The sequence below is a fragment of the Anabrus simplex genome, chromosome 1, assembly GCF_040414725.1.
Source record: "Anabrus simplex isolate iqAnaSimp1 chromosome 1, ASM4041472v1, whole genome shotgun sequence".
NCBI lineage: Eukaryota > Metazoa > Arthropoda > Insecta > Orthoptera > Tettigoniidae > Anabrus > Anabrus simplex.
Window position 1 is genome coordinate 745,332,809 of NC_090265.1, and position 20,388 is coordinate 745,353,196.

The 20,388-nt window shown below is 42.2% G+C and overlaps 1 protein-coding gene across 3 annotated transcripts in view; it reads left to right on the forward strand.

Annotated features, from left to right (window-relative positions):
• LOC136857479 (tRNA dimethylallyltransferase) overlaps positions 1-20,388 on the forward strand; it is a 1,029,479-nt gene that overhangs the window by 311,801 nt on the left and 697,290 nt on the right. For all 3 annotated transcript variants that reach the window (XR_010858541.2, XM_067136153.2, XM_067136154.2), the window contains one exon: positions 12,047-12,184. Coding sequence is in view for 2 of the 3 variants with exons in the window: in XM_067136153.2 (XP_066992254.2) it covers positions 12,047-12,184 (138 nt within the window). In the remaining variant the exon portion in view is untranslated. The remainder of the gene's footprint in view (positions 1-12,046; positions 12,185-20,388) is intronic.

Here is a 20,388-nt window from a genome sequence, read left to right on the forward strand (position 1 = left end):
TGGCGTGTTTGAGATGGCATTGCGCGGGCATGACGAAACAAGTGAATCATCGAATCCTGGCATATTTCGAGGCCTCGTCAATTTTAGTTCTGAAATTGACGTTGCATTAAGAGACCATCTGTCCAAAGCTACTGTTTTCAAAGGCACCTCGAAAGACATTCAGAATGATTTGCTTTCGTGCATGTATGAAATCTGTCGTGAGAAAAAAAAAATCACCACAGCGCACTTCATTTCGGTAATCGCAGATGAGACGACCGATATATCAACTACAGCACAATTTGTTATCATTTTTCCCAACGGTAAGCCAGTTGAAAGATTCTGGGGTTTCCTCTACCCTCTAGTCATGATGCTAAGACAATAGCAGAGTGTTTAAAATTTTCTTTGAGCGAAGTTGTGGATAATAGAGATAAGTTGATTTCACAAGGTTATGATGGAGCAAATGTAATGAGTGGTCACCATTCAGGGTGCAAGTTCTCATCAGGGAAGATTTTAGGCTTGCTCATTATGTGCACCGTTAAGCCCATTCCCTGAACTTATTGGGTTTTTTTTTTGCTACTTGCTTTAGGCTACGTCGCACCGACACAGATACTGTAGGTTTATGGCGACGATGGGACAGGAAAGGGCTAGGAGTGGGAAGGAATCGGCCGTGGCCTTAATTAAGGTACATCCCCAGCATTTGCCTGGTGTGAAAATGGGAAACCACGGAAAACCCTTTTCAGGGCTGCCGACAGTGGGGTTCGAACCTACTATCTCCTGAATGGTGGATACTGGCCGCACTTAAGCGACTGCAGCTATCGAGCTCGGTTCTGAACTTATTCATGGCACGGGTGACAGGGGGGAGAGGAGATACTGAGGGGGCGATTTTTCCTTCTGTTGAACCCCCAGTGACGAAAGTCACGCGCCGCCACTGGTCTTAGTGGTATTCAGTTTGGGACCAGTCTTTCTGTATGCAGTTGAAAAGGCATTCAGGATTAACATTAGTTCTTCTTCAGACTGAGTTACAGCTTCATTATCATCAGCATACTATAACTCGACTAGTGCTGTAGAAAGTGCACAAGTCTTCGCCCTTAGACGGCTCAAATTAAACAGTTTTCCATCCAATCTATAATTGATCTGTATTCCTGGAGGAAGAACGTCCTTGACTAGCTGCATAACAGCGGCTATATATAATAACAAAGTGGGGGCAATCACACAGCCTTGCTTAACACCGGTATTGATACGAAATGACTCTCCGACATAGTTTGTATCGATAAGAGCTGCTTTCATGTCAGTGTAGAACAGTTCCAAGGTGGAAATAAATTTCTGTGGAAAATAATACAATCCTAAAATCTTCCACAGTGCCTTAGTGAGGTCAATGAAGGCAATTTAAAGAGGTCTACTTTGTTCTCTGCATTGTTCCTGAAGCTGACGAGCTGTGAATATCATATCCGTGGTTCCTCTAGAAGGCTTGAAGCCACACTGGCTCTCTGGTAGTATTTCCTCCACTAACGGCCGTGTACGATTTGTCAAAATTCGAGCAATAAGCTTTTCCAAGGAAGACAGTAATGATACTCCCCGATAGTTATTACGGTCCGTTCGATCACCTTTCTTAAATATTGGAACTATAAGACAATCTCTGAAATCGGGAGGCATTTCTTCAGTGTTTCAAATCTTAACAGTCAGTTCATGCAAGTGTCTTATGAGTTCCTCACCACCTTCTATGAGACCTTCCGAAGGTATATTATCAAGACCGGTGGCCTTGTGTCGCCTTGCTTGATTAACAGCACGCTTAACTTCATCCAGTGTTGGTAGGGAGCCAAGTTCTTAGATGGATGCTTGTTCTATTGAGTCATACATCTGTTCATCGGCAGCTGATTTCTGATTCAGGAGACCTGTAAAATGCTCTTTCTATCTATTCTTGACGGAGAACTGATCTTTTAGAAGTGTTCCCCTATCACTGGACCTGAATGGATTTCTACCAGAGGTGGTGGGACCATAAAATGCTTTCATGGCTTGGAAGAATTGTCGCGAATCTTTGTCTTTTGCTTCGGTGGTCCAGCATGCATTTTTCAGCACACGGGTTCTTCTTTGGACATTTGCTTTGGCAAGACAAAAGGCTTTTTACTTTGCGAGACAGTTCATGTCCTTTCCCCACGCTTACAAGGCTTTTCGCTTCTCTGATATCAATACTTCAATCTCTTCATCATTTTCATGAAACCAATCTTGATATTTCTTGGTCTTATAACCCATCGTTTCTTTGCAAGCATCCCGAATATTGTTCATCAGGCTCTCCCAGTGTTGTGTTACATACTGATGATATTCCTCCGACAGTGTCTGATGTAGTTGTGTATATTGTGAGGCATATTCAGTCATCCGGTCCTGTCATTGCTTTGGTGATAAAAACGTCACGAAGATCTTTCCTGCGGAGAAGGTGGTGAGGAACTCATCTGTGAGATGCCAGTGTTTCGATCTAGGATGCTCCCATGGTTTTAAAGCGATTCTTTGGCGAAAAATAGCGTGAGTGATTGTTAAATCATGTTCGGCACATTTTGAGAGGAGTCTAATACCATTAGAGGTTTCACTGCCAATTCCATCCTTGCCAATGACACCATTCCATACAGTGTTGTCCTATCCCACTCTGGCATCAAAATCGCCTAGTAAGAATATTTTGTCTTGTTGATTAATGATTGACTGGATGCCATCCAGAGATGAATAAAGTGATTCCATGATGTCATCATCAGAATCTAGTGTGGGGGCATATGCGCTCATCACCGCGGCATGTTGTCATTTAACCGAAGTATTAATGTCATAAGACGTTCATCATGCCCAGTGGGAAGTTCTGAGAACTCTTTGAGAATAGTCTTGATAGCAAAGCCTGCTTCGTGTAATCGGTTCTCACTGGTAGCTCCTTCTTTCCAAAAGAAGCTGTAACCTGCACCTTGTTCATTCAACTGATTTTCATCAGCAACGCGGGTTTCCTGGAGTGTTGCTATGCTTCTTAGTTCTGTACCCACTATAGCTGTTCTCCTTTCGGGTGTCTCAGTTGCGGAGTCATCATTGAGTGTTCTTACATTCCCTGTTGCAAAATATAATTTATTTGTTCAACCGCATAAAGGTGATACCATCGGACGCGGCTATCCGATCGGTAATATTAGTGACGAACAAAACTACATATGAGAGTCTGTAGAACAGGACAGCTTTGCTTTCTCGGTTTGAGCACACGCCAGTAGTTTTAATACCGGGTAACACGTCCACTTGCACTGATGCATGTCTGATTTCGTCTTGACATACTGTACACTAGTTCATCAATATCATGTTAGTCCAAATTGTCCCGCTCCTCAATGGTGATTCGGCATAGATCTCGCAAATCGTAGATCGAGACTCCCTTAAATAGCCTTCTTTAATTATCCCAGGCACGTTCTGAAGGGTTCATGTCCGGGAACATGAGGGCCATTCTAGTCGAGATCCGCGCATTATCGTCCATTAAGACAAATTGTCCTCCAAAATGCGGGCGATATGGTGTCACTAGGGGTCAGAGAATGTCGTCCCTGTATCTCTGTATGGCTCCGAGTGGCGTACAGTGGTCCAAAACACCAGGGCACCATCACGTTGCTGCACGTGCTGGATAGTGTGTCTGAAACGTCAGCGCGACCAGATTGCCTCCAGATACGTTGCCGACGATCGTCAGTAACAAGGCTTATGAGACACTAATCACTGAAAAGGACTTCATGCGAATTGTGGAGAGATCATTCAGCAGTGCCGCACCCGGTGATGTCTAGGTTTAAGAGCTGGGTCTCGCCATGGACGTAAAGCGTGAAGTTACGCGTCGTGCAACCTCTTTCTGACAGTTTGAGTTGATACGAGGTGACTTCTAGCAGCCCGGGGATTATTAAAGAGCATGGTGCATTACATTCAGGGTTCCTTCGAACTGAAATTCGTAGGTGGCGTTTATCGATTGTAGTCGTAGCCTTTAGATGACCTGCGCGATGACCTGTGCCGCTGCCATGTTCGCATTTTGATTGGGCCCTCACGTCGAGCTACTGCCCTTGCCATAGTAGGATTATGTCGACAGTGGACATCGTGCCATCCTAGACGCTCGCTACACTGTAATGCTTCCACGCTAGTGCCACAACTTCAACTGAACTGCTGCCTCACATTTGAACGTGGCGGTCTGCCTGTATGTTTTCGAACATCCTGGAGATCCTCTTTCCGGTCTGCAATAGGACAGATCACCACGAACCTACTACGCTGGTGTAGCAGTGGGAGAGGTGATAATCCCACGTGGCGCGTCCCAGGTGGCGGATAGGAGGGTCCTAACGGGCTTGCCGGCAGACTTGAGCGAAATAAAATTGCTCTCGCGGACCAAACACACAACCCCCTGTGAATGGAGGGCGCAGACAAACAATACAGCCATGGTATCCCCTGCCTGTCGTAAGAGGCGACTAAAAGGGATGGTCAGATTAGAACCATGAGACTACTTGTAATTAGTACCATCACGCAGGGAACATTTACTTGCACGTAGTACCACTGTTAGGTACCCAATATGTTTGTGGTTAGTAGCGACAGTGTGTGAATCCGCGTGGGTTTTACAGTACCTGTGATTAGTACCACTACATGGGTGATAGGGTTGGGCACTCTGTCCCTGTTTCGGCACACTGCCGGTGCATAGTTATGTTCCGCTGTTCCGGAACACGGAGCGTCAGTTGTTTCGAAACATTCTCAAGCGAGACCTGGGCAGTGACTCGCTGTCCCGTCAGAAGCGCCACTATGCACTGCCCTTCGCCTACTAGTTGACTGTCGATATCGGCAGTGTGCCGCCATGTGCTGGAGTGTTCCGTGTTCCGTAGTATCATCTTTGTTCTGTGAGTTCCGTTGCACCGGCAACTGGCCTTCGGTACATGCGGATAACTTAATGCGTTCTGTTTTTTAAGAGTGCTTTCATTGAAGGCTAGTAATATATGCCGTACGAAAGACGGTGGACTCTGAATAATGTCGCACCGGAGTCCTGGTTAGGACTTTTTACTAGAATAAAACCTGACAGAGTGACATGCAATTTATGTTCTTCTATTTTGTCTGCAAAGGGATTTTCAATCGGCACAATGACGAGACATTTGAAACTTAAACATCCTACAATTTTTATTTTTGTGTTCTGCTTGTACAGGCCTAGTTTTTTTAAATCTCCTGTTCCGCTTGTATATAGTATTTAATTTTTGTGTTTTGCTTGTATGGGTTATTTTTTATTTTCGTGTTCGGCTTGTATATTGTGTACGTAAATAGAGTACTGACGAATGTTTCTTCAACTGTGTGAGTATATTTTTAATTGGTGAAAATAACATGACTTTTGTAAACACATCTACTGCCAGTGTAATAGTGACAGGTGTATTTCAGAATGAATGTAAACATTCTTATCCTAAAAACAGCATTTAGATATGATTTTCTGGGTGCCTATTTCAGAGTTCAGACTGCTTTTTCACGTGCCGTGAAGTTTTATTTTGGCCCTAATTACGCACGATATAGGCTGATACATTCATCTGGTGAAAATATCCTTGGATTAGTTACTTTTAAACACCGTACTGCAATTGTAACCGTATTATGTGTACTTTATATTGACCGAAAAAATCTTCACCTAAAAGGAGCCTTGAAACGTTATTATTGGGCGCGAATTTCAGTGTTCCGACTATTCCTTCACGTTCCGTGCAGCTTTACGGTGGCCGTAACTACACACAGCACGTCCGGTACAGCAGAACATTCCTGCTGAAGCGGAGCATGTCATGTTGCCTCACGAAGTTCTCTCTACTTCGCCGTTATGTCCTGTGTGCCGGCATACTGTACCGAAACACTCCACCTCAAGCTCGTAATGTTCCGGAACAACTGACTGTTCCGGTCTGCCCAACCATAATGGGTGAGTGACACCATGGGTCTGCATTGCCTATGATTAGTACCTACTATGTGAGGAACACCACGGGATAGTACGAGACCCTGTGATTGGTACACCTATGTGAGGAACACCATAGGTTAGTATTGCCTGTAAATGGCGCCGCAATGTGTGACACACCATAGGTCTGTGTTACATGTGCGCATTACATTACCTGTGAGTAGTACCATAATGTGTGGAATACCGCGAGTCTACGCTACTTTTGATTAGTACCGCAACATGACAAATATCATGATTCTCCTTTCCTAGCGATAAGTACCATTATGAGGGTGCGATGACTTGGATTTTGGACCCCTTTAGACTACAAGCATAATTGATTCAGTGCTGTGCTCTAGAAGCAGTCCCTTGGTCAGTAATACTATTGTATGACGCTACCTTCTGGAAATGTGGGGCATTGCGAGTCGGATCCACTGATTGTTTTAAATTCATATCCATCCACTCATTCTTTCTCATCACGTTTTGAATTCTGGTTAGCGGATGATTTTGGACTTTAAAATTGCCATTACATTTCGTCACATTTCGTACCATTAGGGGCCGTATATGATCGTGTTTGCCTTCTTTTTGTCTCAGATTCGCGTCATCTCGGTGTAATTATTCTTGCCAGCTTCCCTCTAGGTTTTCTTCGTTCTAGTTTTGGTGATTTTCCGCTAGTGTTTCCCAGGTGATGCTAATTTCCTGGAGGTCTCTTTCAATTTCATTTCGCCAGTTGTTCTTGACTTTCAGTGAGAAAACAATGTTCTCTCTGAGAATGTGACATTAGAATGTTGATTGCCATTTCCTGAAAGTCTGAGATTTTTTCAGAAAGGCGATACACAGTAGCTCAGGTTCCCTCTATGCAGGGTGGGTCGTTCTTTGTCTTTAAATCCCTGTGCGTGGGGGACACAGATGAAGACTACACTAGCGGTGTCCTGTCTGTCGTAAGAGCCGACTTAAAGGGGCGACCAAGGGATGATGAAATTAGAACCATGAGGTGGTGGTGGTGGTGATTATTATTTTCGGAGGAAGTACCATCCTCTATTAACACTAATCGGAGAGCAAGAATGGAAGGGATCCGATACTTCGAAAATGAAGCTATCGACCAAAGAAAGACAAGGGCCACGAAGGGCGTGAAAAAAATATTCCCCAGGCCTCGTGTTGACCAAGGGAGGTTGAATATAGGATAGATGAAAGTGAGGAGCCTGGCAGAAGTAAGTGGAAGCAATACCAGAACTCGTCTCAGGGCCCCGTGGTCGTCAACCCACGCTCGCAAGTTAAGAGCCCATGGGGTCCCTTTTAGTTGCCTTTTGTGACAGGCAGGGGATACCGTAGGGGATACCACCCACAGGGGATTATTACCATGAGAATAATTGTGATTAGTACCATTACGTGCGGAACACCATGGGTCGACGTTACTTGCGACTAGTACCACCATGCGTAGAAAACCATGGGTCTACTTTATATAGGAGAAGTACCATTATATGAGGAACCTATGGGTTTGAGTGTTGCTTATGATAGAGGTCGTCATGTGTCGGTTCCACTGTATTCAGAATGGGTCTGTTACCTATGAGTAGTACCTCTTTATGAGAAACAACCTGGGTTTACGTTGCCTCTGGTATATGCGAAACACCACCGGTTTGGCTCATCCCCGTAATTAGTACCACTATTTGAGGAAAACAATTGGTCTGCGTTGCCTGAGAGTAGTACCATTATGTGAGGAACACCGTGAGCTTGTGTTGCCTATGATTAGTACCACTATGTGAGCGACGCCATGAGTATATGTGGCCTGTGGTTAGTTCCACCAAGTGAGGAACACCACGGGAATACCGGCGCCCGTGATTAGTCCCACTATGTGAGGAACACCATGGGTCTGCGTTGCTTGTGAGTTGTACTCGTATGTGCGAAACACCGTGGGTTTGTGTTAACTGCGAGTGGTCCATTGTGTGTGATATACCTTGGGTCTACGTTACCTGTGGTTAGTACCACCATGCGAGAAACACCTTAAGTCTATATTACCTGTGATTAGTACCACCATGCGAGAAACACCTTAAGTCTATATTACCTGTAGTTATTACCATTGTAGGAGGAACGCCATGCTTCTGCTTTACTAGTGATTAGTACCATTGTGAGGGGCCGGTAACCTGGGTGTTGGATCCATTTAGATAATAAGCATCATCCCAATTCTTAAGACATTGTGAATTTGTTTCACGATTATTTTCTCATCATCATTCGTTTTAGATTGTAGTCAGTGGATACATTTTGAAGTTTTAATTTGCATTTCGTTACACCTCGTACCATTAGGGGCCGATGACATAGCTGTTGGGCCCCTTTGAACAACAATAATCATCTTTGTCTTTAGAGATCTGCCTCCATTGATCAAGGTTGTATAATGCTGCAGGTAGTGTAGTAGTGCCGTAGTTTTGTGTTCTGTTTTTGTTACATCTGTTCTAGGAGATTGTTTGCTTCAAAATTAAATTCTGAAAATTTGATGGTTTTTTCCTGCACGCTCGAATTTAGTTACTTGACAAAGTTTGTCCATATATATATCGTTAGCAGTTACCCTCAATGTATCATGTTGTTCATTAATCTCGCCCACTGATGTACTTGCAAATAATACACATGAACTGTTGTAGATAAACAAACATTTGAAAAGACATCACAAATAGAAATGGAATTAAATTTGTTTCTCTGCAGTTTAGTAACTTTTTGAAACGATTACGAATTACTGATATAGATTCGTTTTCGTTAACACTGTACACCGTTTCTAACTACAAATCCAATGGAGTGCCATATAGTAAACAGTAGTACGTGTCGCACTTTTAGGTGCGTAAATTTATAAGTTCTTCGGGTTGTATAAAAACCAGTAATGACTGTAGATAAAATTAATTAATAGTTCTTGATACGTTCGCCTTTTTTATTTTTATTTTTATTTACAGGGCTGAATGGCTTAGACGGTCTGATCTCAACTTGGCAGATTCGATCCTGGCTCAGTCCGGTGGTATTTGAAGGTGTTCAAATACCTCTGCCTCCTGTTGTTAGATTTACTGGCACGTGAAAGAACTCACGCGAGACTAAATTTTGACACCTCGACGTCTCCGAAAACCATAAAAGTAGTTAGTGGGACGTAAATCTATTATTTGTACAGACATATCACAGAAGATACGAGCTCAAGGGTGACATTACTCCCGCTGTGGTTAGGGGCGATAGAACACATTCATGGTATCCTCTGCCTATCGTAAAAGGCGACTAAAATATGACCTAGATGCATGTATCTCGGGAACATGGGTTGGCGACCACAGGTCCCCTAGCTGAGTCTGGTATCAACTCTTGTTGGTATTGTGTTTGCGAGGCTATTTTTTCGAAGTATCGGACCTGTTCTCATTACGATGGTTGCCGTAGCAGGCGGCATTTGATGCGGACTTAGGATCACTAGATTGCGTTGCAATTCTAAACCTGTCCATGGTGTTCATATGACACTGTTGATGGTGATTAGTCCGTCCGATGGAGACGTTAAGCCTTGATGTAATTCGACAGGAGTAGGCTACGTGCCTACACCGCGTCTCACCCTCTCCCTATCATTCCACACCCAGACGCGCAGGCAACCCGTGGGCGTCAAATAGAAAGCAACTCAGCACCAGGCGAGTCGGACACTTCCGGCAATAAAAGCATTTGTTTGTTTATCCAACCCTTGTCCCGTTTCCCTACGGGGTCGGGCTTGAGGTGAGATGAATCTGTCGTGGCGGGTTATTATGACCGGATGCCCTTCCTGACGTCAACCTCATTAGAGGAGTTAATGAGATGAAATGAATGGCGTGATATATGATAGTAGTAAGGGAGAGGGTGAAACCCGGTGCCGGCACATAGCCTACTCCTGTCGAATAGCACCAAGGGGTCTGCTCAAGGCTTAACGTCCCCATCCGAAGGACGAATCACCATCAACAGCGTCATATGCCCTCACTCCATATGAGCACTGCGGAGAGGTTTGGAATTTAATCCAGGCTTTTGGCACGCAATGTAGTGATTAGAGATTGTATACCACCACCTCCCCTACCCTGTCGGCCAACATTCTGATGGTGAAATGTTTTTCGATCAACGGGACTCGGACCGGGTAACCTCAGTGTCAGACCGTTTAGATTTCAGCGCCTTAACGATCATGGCCATCAGGCGGGTTCCGGCACTAAAAGCATTTACTGGAGGAATATGCAGCTAGGTGGAAAGTTCTCTTGGTTTATAACGACAATGCTATTTGATGTTTTAGTGTCTGTTTTTGTTACTTCTAGGTTGATTAAACCAGATTTGGCGAGTCAATTAATATGGTCTAAATTAATAAAATTTCAAAATTTGCTTTAAATCGAGCAATTAGCTTTGGAGTGATGGCTCCTTAAAAATAAAATGGTATTAAGTGCTCCGTACGCACCATTTTGTTGTCTGCTTTGACACGTGGATAGGCAGTTCAGAGGAATAATTTGTAGTATTATATTTAGAAGGTTCCATTTTTGTTAATAAGTAGAACCTCATCTTTAAAAAAATTGACATTTTCATGTGTTGATCCAAGTTTTGAACTCTGTGATGAACACAGGTGCGCACTGTTTGAAGCTGTTTTATCTGGAGCATTTTCAAATCTACAAGTGACTTTTGAGAGAAACCAAAGCTGGTGGAGACATCAGGTTGGTTTTAAATGTCTCTGGAGATCCTTTGAAAATGGCTGCGCATGGAAAGTTTGCAGTCTCTACTACGACCAAAATCTATTATTATTAGTAATGCTTTTATTTTTGCCAGTTTTGGTCCAATATCCGGGTAAATGCCACAAACTTATGGCAGAACAGAAGCAGCGCTCTCTCCTACGGCGGACTGGCCTCTCGTGCAATCAGGTTAGAAAGCCAACGTTCAGTGTGCTACAGTAATGGCATTGCAATTTTTTTTAATCGTTAGAAAGTCGTTTGCATTCTGACGCATTCGCGAAGTATGTTAGTTCTTAACAACTTCCTGTTCTTCTTTCGTTTTGTTGTAATTCTTAACTGCGTTTACAAATAGTCTTTTGTTAACTGTCATGGCAGTCTGGGATTGTAATCAGGGTTGCCAAAGTCGATACTCTTAACATTGGTGTTCACCTTTAGGGATTTTCACCGGTTCCTGCTCTCGTCTCACTTTGCAACTGCTCATACAATTACTTCACTTTCTTCAAGATGATCAGTCAAGCTAATCTTCTATGTATCTTACTGAAGAATTCAAAAGGGCATTTCGTATTAGTGTGAGACTTAGATAGAAACTCACGTGGGAGGTCAGGAATTTCGTTCAAACAATGTGAGATCAGCAATAAACAGATATATCAGCCTGCTTATCTGCTGGCAATGTGTGTAGGGGTGAGTTGGAGTGCCACCCCGTCTTTAACTCACTTGTTATTCATTGACGAGTAATACTTTTTGTTTCCACTAATGACAAAACAAAAATGTCATCACCCCGCACTGATTAATTCTACAAGTGAAAGTGATTTATTAAAATGTGAAGAAAATAGTTGGCTAACTTGTACAATTAACATTGCAAATACAACTTTCTCAACATAACAGTTTCACTCTCGGCAGCAGTGGTTATATAGAAATAACAAAAAAAAGCCAAGATTTGTGTGGCAAGAGGAGGCGATAGTTTATTTTACAGCGTATAATTCATCTCTGCATTTCCTAGTGTTCATGGACACTGACAAAAACAGATAATACGTACGAAGAGACGTCCGCGTACAAGAGTGGCATGAAGAGCATTTTCTCGTTAAACGTTGGCCGGCAGCTCTGGCCTTCCCTTGTCTACTTGAGTATAAACTGTAACCTCTCTTCAGATGTGGATGAAATAAGGCCTACGATCCCAACTAATTAGATTCCCGTGTCATTGGACACGGCCAGACTCCACATGCGACTTTTAATTTTATTTTTGAATGTATACTTTCTATTTTTGTTACTGTCGCAGAAGTACAGGCATGATCGCAGGGAAGATCATAATATGAGGAGTAAGTTGTAATTCAAGAGGACAAATTCGTTTATAGTAAGAGGAGTTAGGGATGGAATAACTTCCTTTCGACAGTTTCGATCTTGTTTGAACTCATTTGATAAGTGTATCAGCCACTGAAAATGCAGATTGTTTGATTCTTCTTGGTGTTTGTTACAGGTGTACAAGGGGATGGATATAATCACCAACAAGGTGACCAAGGAGGAACAGGCTGAAGTTCCTCATCACATGCTGGACTTGGTGGACCCGCCTGCTCGCTTCACAGTCGTCGACTTCCGTAATGCAGCTCTCAAGATTGTATCCTTTGAGCCATAGATTGCCCGAATAATACCTGCTGAGAGTGCTGAGACTTGTCATCCTGATCGCAGCCTTAGTGAACACGGCTCTGCTCTGACCTTCTTGGTGTTGTATATTTAAAGTAATTGCATAGAGCAGCACAATTTGTTACCCTTGTTTACATACCAGTAAGTTCTTTAGTAAAAAAATAAGTTCATACTCAGTACAATGTCGTCTATACCAGTGGTATTCTAACCTTTTGGTTGGCGTATCCCCTAAATCCAATTGTTTTGCCTTCATTCTCCGTAAGTACGAGTATATTGCGATTATACCTGAAATAACAAATTATTGCTGGATGGCAAATATGTTCCGAAGCTTATCCCGCTTGCTCACGCACTGAGGCATCACAGAGTTGTGGCCGCATGCCCTTTCTGATACCACCCCAGGAACACCAGGAATCAGACAACGGTTACAACTGAAGTGAATGAGTGGATCTTGAAATAAGAAACAAGAGCAATGCAGCATGAGTAAGCACTTTTACATACCAAGACAAACTGACACATATTTTACAATGACTAGTTCGGAAACGGGACACTCTATAGTGGTAGTCAAAAACACTACATCAAAACATTTTAAAAAAATTGAAAATGAACTGTTCAATGAAAATATAATAAATTTGCGTACCCCTTGCGATGACTTCGCGTACCACTGGTCTGTACCAGCTCATCCTCTTCTGCTTTAACGTCTAAAACCATAGAGAGTGAAGTCCTTTCTAGTACTAGTACACATAAGTGCAGTTTAGAAATCTAGTGCAGGTATCTTGCTTGTTTAATTGCTGTGTAATTCTTGCGTAATCATTTCGATATATTAGCGTTTAACGGCAGTTTTCATTTCTGGTCGCCCATACAAGTGCAGTTATTGATTGCTTTAACAACTACCAGCTTAGTTGTATTGTGTAGTATACTGCATTTCTTCTTTAATCTTGTCGATTTTTTGAAAATATATATTTCTGTAAAAAAGATTCGAGACTGTAGGTGCAGGAACTATGGGTGTGAATTTGAGGGAAACAATTAGCTGCCTCTGTCGATCAGTGGTAGAGTGTCGGCCTCCGGATTCCAAGACAGCGGGTTCAAACCCGGCAGTGGTAGTCGGGATTTTTGAAGGACACTCCATGTCGTACGATGACTGCATGTAAAACATCTCGGGTGATAGATTTGGTGTTTAGCTGACAAAAATAATTAAAAACTCCGCTGTAGAGGCCCAAGAGAGAGATTCGATTTACTCTGCCATTTAGTAGGCCGAGAGTAAAACAGAACGTCGAAATTGATGAGCAAGAACACTGTAGCTGAGGCCAATTATTATTATTATTATTATTATTATTACAGGGAGGTAATTAGAATACTATTTAGGGACAGAAATTAACAGCAATGTACAGGATATGGAAGGGAAGAAGTTGTGAGCTAATGTTTAAAGGGAAGGAATTTAAGGACCGAGGTATGAGTCACTGCAGGTAGAGGATCAGCCGGCATCGGCCGATCGTTTTTTTTTTTTTGCTTTACGTCGCACCGACACAGATAGGTCTTACGGCGACGATGGGACAGGAATGGCCTAGGAATGGGAAGGAAGCGCCCGTGGCCTTAATTGAGGTACAGCCCCAGCATTTGCATGGTGTGAAAATGGGAAACCACGGAAAACCATCTTCAGGGTTGCCGACAGTGGCGTTCGTACTCACTATTTCCCGCGCGGCCAACTTACTCGTTCGTTAGAGCAGAACAGGATCATGCATGCAAGTCAAGGGAGGTGGTGTCGGTTCCGCAGCCGTCAGGGGAAAATAGGAGAGACCAGGAGCGGAGGGAATCTAACGTGGTGGTCGTGGTGGACTCCGTTGTAAGACATGTGTGTGAGTATAGACTGTTATTTAAGAGGGTACCGGTAGGTAGGAGCTTAGTTGGAGATGTTAATGCAGCGAGCATAAAGTTTAAGGGAGCGGAGATTATCATCACTGTGTATAAGGGGTACTAACTGGAGGGTGATTGGCGAAACTGGGAGTGATATTTATAAATTCTAATGAGCGGGTGAGTGATTGGAATAAACTACAGAACTGTCAATTCGTCTTTGACGTACAACCACCAGTCATCCACGATAAACCTTTGACATCTAAAGATTGGGGAAAGTTCCAAATTTAAAATTAATTTCAAATGTAAATGTTCCATGTACAACTTTCTCCACTACCCAACACCGATAGTTCACAATATCACACCACACCTTAATTAAGGCCACGGTCGCTTCCTACCACTAGCAAAAAAGTTCACAATATTTCATTTTTCAAATGATAACTACGCCAGTGCCAGTTATTATCATCGTCGCAGAGATCATTCTTGTGACTGACGTACCAAATCAATGTAGTGATTGCCATCTGCATACAGTCACAGTCTGCGCATCAGGAAACTGTTAGTGTTGCTTCGAGTCTGACGAGCAGCTTAATTCCACTCACGTTCATTTACATGTACATTTTGAAAACAGATCAAAAGTGGAAACTAACCCTACAGTATGTGCTGCTGTTGTCAGGTCTCATGGTTCTTGTCTGTGTCCCATTTGTAAATCTTCCACGCTTCCCGATGGAGCGCGTGCCCTGACAACATGGGGAGATGCTACCAACCTACACTTTCGAAACAATTTACAAATATCGAACGCGATCGCGTGTAGACATCTTCAGTATTTTTTTCTCTAAGAATTCTTTAAACGTGTTGCTACATCCGGTTATTGAACATAGAATGAACGAAAACAGATATTGCTAGAGGAAGGTCAGTTAGAGAGCGATCCAAATCTTATAATTGGTTGGTGTAATAATGTATATGGCGTAGGCGATCCCGCGCCTCTCCAGTCGTGGTGTAGATATCCGCAACCAGACATCTCACCTGTCCAACTCGTTGGCTGCCCTTCTCCATGTTGATTTTGAGCACGTCGAACTTGTTGGCTGCCCTTCGTTTCATGAATAGTGGGATTGGATTAAGAGTAATCAAGACACGCAGCCCATGAGCCTTGTCCTGATCGGGAATTGAAACTGAAGCCGCCTCAGCCGAAGGTCAGCCAAGATACGTTAAAACGAACTGGAATATGAGTACACGGTTGTGTACACGGAGCCAGGTCACTCAACTGTGGTAGCTAATTGATACATTATTATTCACTAGTTAGTTCGCAAATGGGCAGTCTATAGAGACGTAGGCGCGGCGAATACGCCTGATATAATCACAATCTGTGCCAGTTCATTCATAATTTGTATGCTAAAGAAAAATATTGTAGTTTGTTGTTGAATCTCTTACTGGGCACAGACAAACTCTGTGAACAAGGAACGAATGTACAGAAGTCACATTCGAATACAGTGGTAATGCGAGTGCAGCCTGTGAGTGCTGTGTGAATCACGACAACCAAAATAGTGGCTGTAGAAAAGGTTAGTGTGTCGGCAGACAGAGCCTCTTTCTGGCACAGCCGTTAGTTTCTGTACTATTGCAGGATAATAGTTGAACAACGTGAAGCTCTAGGTATGGCGAGTGACATGTAGCTACATGTTCATTAATGGCGTGATGGCTGGAGACGGGACGAATAGGCGCGGTGTCGTTTCATTTATGGATTTAATATAAACAATATCATAAACTTTACAAATGAGAAATATAAATGAAATTCGACGTACCTATACATTAATTTAGAAGTTTGTCGATGTATAAGAGGAATTTCCACTGTATTTCTGCCAGTGAGTCTTACCGGTGTCAGATCAAAACGAACTCGTCGCCGATGTCATTTCTATTCACCAGCACATTTTTTGTGAAGTTTAGTGATGATCGACTTAGGATTCCGAAACCCTGTAATAATACTTCTTCTTTCTAATATCCTAAATACTCTTTCATTCGTGATGAACAGTGATCACAGTTATAAATTGTTTAATTCACTCCTTAAACTACACTTCAATCCATGATAAACGAAACAATATATCTCACGGCTGGCGGTCTTCTCAAATTAGCGATACCAAATGTGTAACGCAATGTTACAGAGTGACTCATGGCTCGGATTCGCGATGTTAGTTCCTAGCAGCCGTTGGTGAATGACCATGGCATAATTGTAAGAGGTATTGACGATTTTTCCCAAAGGGAAATTTAGCATTATCTTTTTATTTTATTTATGAAGAACCAGATTTCTTGAGAACCAACGATGTCACAGCACTGTGAGCATCGATGAAAGCATGTTCAGGAATAAGTAATCTACATTTTTTGTAGACATTTTGGTGTACAACACTTAATATGCGATTGTTACCATCGCCTTCCGTTTCAACAACAGATTGGCAGATTTTGTTACAGTTAATTTTCTTACTGATTTACGTACTCTATGGTATGCACACGAGATTAAAATACATTTACAATCTCGTGAAATTTGCCTTCTTTCACTGGAATTTAAGGATATTGTTGTATTGTGGGTAACTACGTGACCCAAACCGCGAGACCTTGCGTACGGGAGATAGTCGGTTCGAATCCCACGGTCACCAGTTCTGAGTATGGCTTTCCGTGGTTTCATATTTCTCACACCATGGCAGTACTTGGGCTGTACCTTAATTACACTCACAGTGGCTTTCTTCCCGCTCCTATACCATCGTCGCCATTATGTCGGTGCGACGTAAATAAATAGTTAAAAACAATTGTTGAATGAAGCTGGTGGGATCATGTGAGCCGAATGGAGGAGGGTAGGGTGGACTCTGGCCATGGAGGATAAGAGAGGTAGAGGACTAGACTCAGAAATGCGGGATTGTGGAGGCGTAAGAGTCTATAATGTGTGTACGTATGTACAAGGGTTGGCACTGCGTTGCTGAGGCTTCTTTCATTGTTGTTGTTTGTTTGAGCAGTTTAACGTGTTGTATACCGCCCTAACACGATCGTGGCTCGGAAATGTACAGTCGTGTCATGTGTATGTTCGTTTGACGTCTGCTTGATGCGCATGGTGATACAGAGAGGGCGAAACCCTGTGTCGGCACATAGCTTACTTCTGGCCAATACAGGGCTTAACGTCTCCATCCAACAGACGGATCACCTTCAACAGCGCAATGTGCCCTCACTCCATATTAACAGGTTTCAAATTGAATCGAGACTCTTGGTAAACAATTTAATGGTTAGAAATTGTATACCCTGTCGTGCAGGACAACATTCTCATGGTGATTATGTTTTCCAACAACGGGACTCGAACCGGCTCAGGCAGTCTGGAAGACATCATCCAAGGTGGAACTGTCAGTGAAATCAGTGCGGCGGAACCACCTGGCTGCGTTCATGTTCATCGCATGTATTTGAATGGATTTACAGTACCCATTTACACATCACGGATGGAAACTGACGGCTGAACGGTGAACGTGAGGGCCCCCAGTTCGATTCACGGCCGGGGTGGTTCGGGGTCGGGGTGTCTGTCTTAATACAAACCTGTTCGTGAACACTCTCAACCACCACAGAAAAACACAAGAGCTATTTGTGTCGGTGAGACGTAAAGCGAATTTTAAGAACACGATATTGGAACACACGGCCTCCCATACTATTGGATTGTTTGTAAGGGCACTGATCGTCAACAGGTGGCAGTGGTAAATTAATGCAAAATGAGGCGGAAATAGTGTGTCTAAACCTACGATAGGAAGATCAGATCAGTTACTAGCCAGCTAGCCAGTAGAGCATGGCTTCACTGGTAGAGCATTATTTTTTTTATAATTATTGGTTATTGTGCTTTTACGGCCGCATTGGACCACTTTAGTCAATTTCTGTCGGGTCTTCTATGATGTTTTATTGTTTTTTCCTTTCTTTCATCCAATATTTCTTCATTCTATTCGATCTTCGTTTTCTTTCATCTTCTGAAAATACCCTTCCAGTTGTTTGTCTTTTGTCAATTTTGGTAGGAATCTTATTTTATTTTTCTTCAGTTTATTTATTGTTTGACTTATTCTTTAAATCCCCCAGTGTTACGTCTAATTCTTTCATGTCATCTTTTATCTATTTTATCCAAACAGATGGTTGTTTTTGTTTCCAAAGCCTCTCCAAAATTCTGCATATTAACCTGTCTTGAGGTGTTCTCAACAGATGATCAAAGAATAGTATTCTCGTCTTTCTTATGAAAACCGTTATAGGTTATATTTCCTGATATACTGCTGCAATTGGGATGATACGCCATTTTCCTTCTTTTTGGTACTTCTTATTAATGCATGTTCTTACCATTCTCCTTTATAATTTTAAAATGTTGTCTATGTTATTCTCTTGCCTTAGTTTAAATAATGTTTCACTTTCATAAGTTATTTCAGGTTGGACTACAGTCTTATGATGTTCCAATTTTGTATTTATTGCCAAACATTTCTTGTTGTATGTATTGCTGGTTACTTTTTGGGCTCTGGATAATTTATTCGTTCTCTCTGTCCAAGAATTTTTTTCTTTTAAATTGAATGTTATACTTTCTCCAAGGTACCGTATTTAAATTGTTTTACAATTTCTATTTCATTCCCACATATCAGAACACTGCTTATTAAAAGGAGATCTCTTGCCATTATTTTAGTTTCTTCAAATGAAATTGTTAATCCTATTTTTCTACCAGTAGTTTGGAGACTTGTGATTTTATTTCAAGCTTCATTAAGGTTATTAGCTGCAAATCCTGAGCAATTTAAGTTACTTTCATCTTTAGTGTATCCAATTTTTGTTATTCTCTTTATGCCATTCTTTCATCAAGTATTCCAGAGTACAGTTAAACAAAAGTGGTGATAAATACATAAATACATCACCTTGTCTTAGTCTTGTTCTGATTGTCAATGCTTCGGATAATTCTCCTCTAAACTTCACCTTTGATTTAATATTTGTTAACGTTAAGCTCATCATTTTTAACTAACTTAGGATGTAATCCAAGATTTTGTAATATTTTAAATACTGAAGGTCGGTGAATCCAATCATAAGCTTTCTGAAAGTCTACAAAAGTTAAAATCATTTGTTTCTGTCGTCTTTTGTAGATATCCATTAATAATTGTAGTGTTATGATTTGATCTGGACAACTACACCATGGTTGAAATCCTTCTTTGCACTCACCTAATTCCTTCTCCAGATGACATTTGCACCGATTGTAAATTATTCTCGAGAATATTTTATAAGTACAATCCAGGAGTGATATTCCTCTACAGTTATCAGGATTTGGTCTATCTCCTTTTTTGTGTAAAGAGTGATAATTTTTCATCATTCCAAATTTTTATCCAGCATTGGTGAAGTGATTCTCTAATTGATTCCGCTGCATTTTTCTACAACTCGGCAAATGTTTGGTCTTCCCCACAAGCTTTATAATTTTTCAGTTCTTTAATGGCTTGATTAACTTCATCAAAGCTGGGTGGATCGTTTTCCGGTGGAGTTTTAATGGGCATGTCCTGTTTATATGAAGTAGTTCTTTTGGTTGTTCACAATTCAATAATTTATTGAATGTGTCTGCTAGAATTTGTGTATTATCTTTATTATTATGTACTATATTTCTGTTATCTTTTAGCATATTTTTGAATTTGTTAACTAAATATTTTATAGTAATCCCTAGAATAACTCCGCCATTGTCCAGTTCCAAGTCCGGAATGAGAAAGGAGGAGGGTTTGCTGGTCTGGCACCCAGCTGTGAAACTGCCAACGCCAAGTGTTGGTAGGCGGGAAATAACCCGACTCCCTATGGGGACGGAGGGCTTCAGGCGAATGAGCCCCTTTAGGTGGGGTGTTGGTCCCCACAGTGGAGGAAATGCCACTGGAATCCATTATGCAGCGTCTGTTCTCCAGGTTAGGGGCGACTGCACAAGGCGTCTGTACTCCAGAGGAGCGGCCTCATTATCATCTCACTGGATCACATCCAGAGTTGTAATTCGGGACCTAGTCCAACACAGGTGATACCTTGACAATCATCCATGGAAGGTCTTTTAAGGAATACTCCACCGGCTGAACCAAGAGTTCAGAGAAAGCAGCATTCGGATATGGTGGGCTGCCACGTAAAAGATACCATGAAGTCGGAGGCACGGAAATACTCCAGTACCATATACACGAACGAGACAAAATCAAGAATCAAACCAAAGCAGATAACCTTCTCTACACACAATATAAACTCACTCATGCAAACCGGTAAACTAATAATAATATTTGCTTTACGTCCCACTAACTACTCTTTTACGGTTTTCGGAGGCGCCGAGGTGCCGGACTTTTG